The 5,305-nt window shown below is 43.5% G+C and overlaps 1 protein-coding gene across 1 annotated transcript; it reads right to left on the reverse strand.

Moving 5' to 3' along the window:
* Nucleotides 1–1,394: 1,394 nt before the first annotated feature.
* Nucleotides 1,395–5,083, reverse strand: LOC146185583 (uncharacterized). Its single transcript, XM_084607867.1, has 3 exons — nt 4,996–5,083; nt 3,503–3,666; nt 1,395–1,598 (listed from the first exon to the last, which is right to left on the reverse strand). The coding sequence occupies exons 1-3, from the start codon at nt 5,081–5,083 to the stop codon at nt 1,395–1,397; spliced, it is 456 nt and encodes a 151-aa protein (XP_084463993.1).
* Nucleotides 5,084–5,305: the final 222 nt, after the last annotated feature.

Raw genomic sequence — 5,305 nt, forward strand, 5'->3', positions numbered from 1 at the left:
GAGCAATACCGGTAAGTTGCTAGTCATGATATGAGAGTACTTCGGGACAAACTAGTAAGAAAAGTAATGTCGCACGCTGACATCAGCGATAATCACGCATACACTTGCTGCCAAAATACATCAAGCGTTTCATTATAGTGTGCACACTGTTCTTAGCAACTTAGGGGACATCATCTAAGCGCACTTGAATTTCTTTCGCTTGTCGAACTTGTTAAGGTACGTGCCGAAGACTAAGCGCTGCTTACAAACGCAGCCGCTGTCGTTTCCTAGTTTTCTTGTAGATGCGAAAATCAGGGCTTGCATACTGACCAGTCACATGGCGCTTCTCGCCAGCAGGATAGCCTTGATAGGCACACCAATACGCCGCACAGGTTAGCTTAACCAAGCAGGTGTAAAACGTCTTCATGGTAATAAAACAGTGCAAAATAGGGGGCTTAAGTAACCATTTTGTTTTTTCTGTATTTTACTGCCGTTGCTTTTTAGCCCCAACATGTACTCTTTAAGAAGCCGAAGAGGCTGAACCACAGGCTGTGAGAACACATATCGCGTTAACTCGGCAACGAATGCGAAGGTTAACGCAGGGGAGGGGCCCGATATATCATCTCTGATTTAGGCTGGGGAAATCCTAACATTACATTCTGGCTACACTTCGGTGGTAGAATTCCCATTGCTCTTTGCTCTAACATGGTGAAGAGTCGGGGGCATCGCTTATCCCAAGATCGGCATTTAGATGTCGTGAGTATTCGCAGTGCACGTTAGTTTAACCGCATCGAGAATCCAATCAATCGACACTCCAAACAAGAATCTAGAGGACCTAATGGTACTGGTACCTTGACGTATATATGCGCGTGTAGTTTGTTGCATACAGTCAGCGACTGAAAAAAAAAAAAAGTTTTCAGCAGATTTAACCTGAGAGGCTTCATTTTCAAGTGAGCTTTTAGTCTTGTTGATGTGTGTCAGTAAAGCTATGCACCGATTTTTTTCATGCCAGCATCCACAATTAAATCAGTGCTACACTAGCGAGACGCATAAAGCTATTGCTTCCGCAATACAAGCCAGCTCCGGTGAAGTTGACGCATTGCTTCATATTTTTTCTTCGCGTGAGCGTCAGGCACATGAGTCAGACTAAGTTAAGACAAGGCAACGCCACCTTTCCTCGCAACTTCGAGCTGGTTAAGGACATCGTGGTAAGTCGCAGTACGTTTAGCCTTTCTGGACAAATTTTATTTTTGAAACCCGAAGCATCACTTCTCAGGGCCTATTTAACTTATTTTTTACCTCCGACAGGTCACGCAGGACACTCTTCTTGTTTATTATAAAAGCACGTAAGCATAACACATAGCGAACAATGGATTGTCGACATCGGATTGACTTCGTGACGTGGCGCCAGATGGTCACTGCAAGTCGCCGTAGTGCAGCTCCTCATTCTCTTCGACGACGTAGCCTATGCACGTAATACCCTTGCGAACTTTCTGCGGCGGTGTCTTCCAGCTCCGGGCGACGCAGTTGAGCTTGATGGTGAGGAAGATCCTGGGCTGCTCGCAAGACTCTAGCTGTAACTCCGGTAGGTCACTGGTCACCAGGACCAAGAACGAGGCCTGCGTGTGGATTAGAAGGCCAGATTACAAGACACCGCCGTATATGAACGGATTTCAAGCACAGATAACGACTAACGATGTTTTAATTTTATCGTCGCACGTTACAGTGGGCTGACCCAGATGGAATCGACAGAATTACTAATGATTGGCGTAAAAAGCGCGCGAGACGATGAACGAACGACGAGACACAAAACACAAGCGCTAACACAAAAAAGCCCAATAATAATAGAAAGTTGAGAAAATTGCTTATGACGCAATAGGTCAGTTTAGTAAGTTCATTACATAAGCTGAGTAAGTTATTATATTGTAAAAGAGCTTTACGTGTTTTTAAACTAAGCATTATAAACAAAGTTTCTATTTTATGAGGGGCTGAGAGTGATTTCTAGCACATCGGGCTGTTTTCTTTGTTAGCTTCGTATTTGTATTTCTTTGACCGTTCATTCAATAACGCTGTTTTTACACCTCATATTATAACCAGCTTTCTCAACTTTCTAACCGTGGAATTAGGCATGTTGGCCTTGTCACCAGGCAGAATACACGAGGCATTCTGCAGACACAGAAGAAAAATTAATTCCATGGAAAGAGTATGCTAAACTGAGAAAACTGAACTGCAGATACCAAGACGAATTTTCTTGAGGCATGCCCACCAGACATGTAAAAGATTGGTAGCACTAGTCACTATATTTATAAGCACGGATTCCCAGCTCTACGCCGAGCCAATTACAAATGATAGCACATAGTCGAGAGTGCCCATTTTCAATTTATGGGCTGGACCCCGTACAACGCATCGCATGCGTTGGCATTAATGTTCCTACTACACTTGGCAGCACTTGCTTCTGAGCCAATCTAACGTAATAAATTTGACATCTTGTTGTGGGATGTTCTTCCCGTCGCTCACCTATATATCACGTAATTCAGCTTCGCATCACGGGGTGACAGGTTAGTTACTCGGAAAGCCGAATGCATTTCATGGGCATTCATTTTCTTTTTTTTTTTTTTTTTTTTTACGAAAAAGTGGATTTTCCGCTTTTCATCTGGGGCTATGAGAGTGGTACAGACTAATTTTGAAGGAACAAAAAACCTTTTGCCTCTGCCCTACATGTGTGCGAACATGATAATAAGGGATTTATATACTCAACAGTGCTAGGAGTTTTAAAACTACTTGTACAATGACAGACCTGTCCACTACAACTCTTGCTCTGACCTTTACTTGCCCCTGATTGACATGTGAAGTGTGCTGTGGCGACTTGTCCAGTAAACCACACTTTGCATTAACTAGCTTTCCGTCGTCATCATTTCCATTGGGCATTTCAGCAAATTAAACTCGAACGAGTGGCACGGAACTGTGAAAAAATGGCATTAACCTAGCTAAGGCGTTATACACTAATTGTCATACTATGAGTGGACTAAAAAGATCCCAAGTCACTTTACTATATCGCATTCGCACGGGCTTTGCTCCTACCCTGCGTGGATGTACAAGACGGACCTGACAACATCTCCACTGTTTTTTTTCACATGCCCCCCCCCCCCCCCCCCCCCCCATCTTTGTGCGGCGGTATAGAACATTACATTGTGAGCTCTCAATGGTACAGTGCGGATAGGAGTTCACAGTTCACTTGAGGTCATTGCCCGTGCGAAAACCGTTCTTGCAGAAAGGATGTTACACGCCTTTTTTTTTTTTTAGTTTTCCTACAAGACTCGGATCTGGACTCCGCACGGTGACAGCAGTCTTAATTATTAATTATTACATGCAATTGCGTGTATGTGCCTGACTTGTGGGCATTAATTGATATTTAAATGATGTTGCGGTGGAATAGTTACTGGCTGAACCCGCGGCGCTAATCCTATCTGTAACCAGCAACAACCTCACCCCATCTCTGAACCTCACTGCGTTCCAGACGTACCTCGTAGTGTCCCCTGTTGATGTCGACAAGCCTGAGGTGCTGGAAGCGTACAGTGGGCGCCTGCTCAGCGCTGATGCAGTACGTGGTCGACTTTCGGCTCTCGATGAAGAACTCGAACCGTACGTCGTACCAGTACCCCTCGATCAACTCGCCGAGGTCAGCCTCTGGGTATGGTAGCATGTGCGGTTTAGAAAAAACATAAAGATAAGTAGCGAATATTTCACAGGACAAGCTTAGTAGTCGGTGCTTATCATTCGCGAAGTCTGAAAACTAGAGAAAGAAGTTCTACTTCATACTAGTCGAAATTGAGCCAGGAAATCCCCTGTCTGTCCCTCGCCAATTTAGCCGTTTATTCACTGGGTCTCGTCTTGGCGAATCACTTGAGAAAGGCTACTGAAGTCTCGATGACTGCTTTAATTATGCTATCACCAGTAAAGGTGAAACGAGACTTTCCCAATTGCTGAATTTTCGCACTTCGGGGAGCACATTTTCACGTTTCACAGCATCTTGCGCAGCATGAATATTCGCAGTAACCAAAAAGGAGATAACACGGTGGATTCTTCGAGAGCATTTTAGCCTGTATTCAAAAAAAAAAAAAAAAAGAACGAAACATTATGATAGTCACCGATGTGGTGTTTGTGATGTGAAGCCCTTGATGGCTTGGAGACTGTCTAGTTAAAATCGATAACTGCTTGTGCGTTTATTGTTGCATATGACTGAGAATCAATGGACAAAGAGCAACAATGGTTGAACCGGTCTCTGGTAGCAATAAAAAGTGTAACTGACATTCTTGTAGAAAGAAAAAAAAAAGAAACCACAGGACTTGCTGGCATGCAAATGAAATGAAGTTTCGGCCATTTACAAGTATATGCAATTTACAACTTAGAAATAAGGATATAGCATTCAAAGGCTCGATGCTAATTATGAAATCATTAAATCATTTGCAGTGAAACATAAACTTAACAATATCATTTTGCCTAATTTAAAGCTGTAAAAGTGATATCCTTTCTCTTTTGTTTATATTCTTCTACCTTTGTTTTTAACCATGCCTTGAGCCATTCTAACTGGATCCAAATAACAAGTGGCGACGTCCGCCGACTACTGTTAAAAGCTAACCTCCGTTTCGTGGAAAGAGCGACAAGTACGAGAACATGACATGACTGAAATTATATTCATCGCAATTCATGAAGCAAAGCACAGACCTGAATTTCGTGCTACTTTCTATTTCCTTGAGGTTTACGAATCTTATTTATATATTTGCTTTCAGCTTAACACTCTGGGAAGTGATGCTGGGAGTTCAGCACTGTATCGGACATAGCTAATTGCTTATTCGTCTGATCTGAAAACAATAAAATCACCAGTTCAAGGAGCGCAAATGCAGTATAATGCGGAAACGTTCGAAGATTGCCATAGTGGCTCGCACATACATGCCTGCCGTCATGTTGCACGGAATCTGCAATAAGAACTTCAAACAAAAAAAGAGCAGCACTCACCAGCAGTGCTTCTTCCGGTGAACTTGACTATAATATCGCCTTCTTCCTGCACTAACTGCGGCTGTACTTCGGCCCCAGAAAGATTCATCGCAGGTGTTGCGGTGCTGTTGCGCAGTATGACGCCGACGCTGTGGCGAAGGGAGGTATGCTGTGTCTTCTTCTTTATCTTCTGCGACTCACAAATGAGGCTAGCGTCCACCGCTCTTTCACGCTGTTTAATTATTATGGAAATTGCCGGCCTTCATTTTCGCTATCTGCCCAGTGATCAGTCCTTGTATTCACACACACACACACACACACACACACACAC

Source organism: Amblyomma maculatum, chromosome 6 (genome assembly GCF_055883805.1).
Source record: "Amblyomma maculatum isolate TAMU_Amacu chromosome 6, ASM5588380v1, whole genome shotgun sequence".
In the NCBI taxonomy this organism is placed as follows: Eukaryota; Metazoa; Arthropoda; class Arachnida; order Ixodida; family Ixodidae; genus Amblyomma; species Amblyomma maculatum.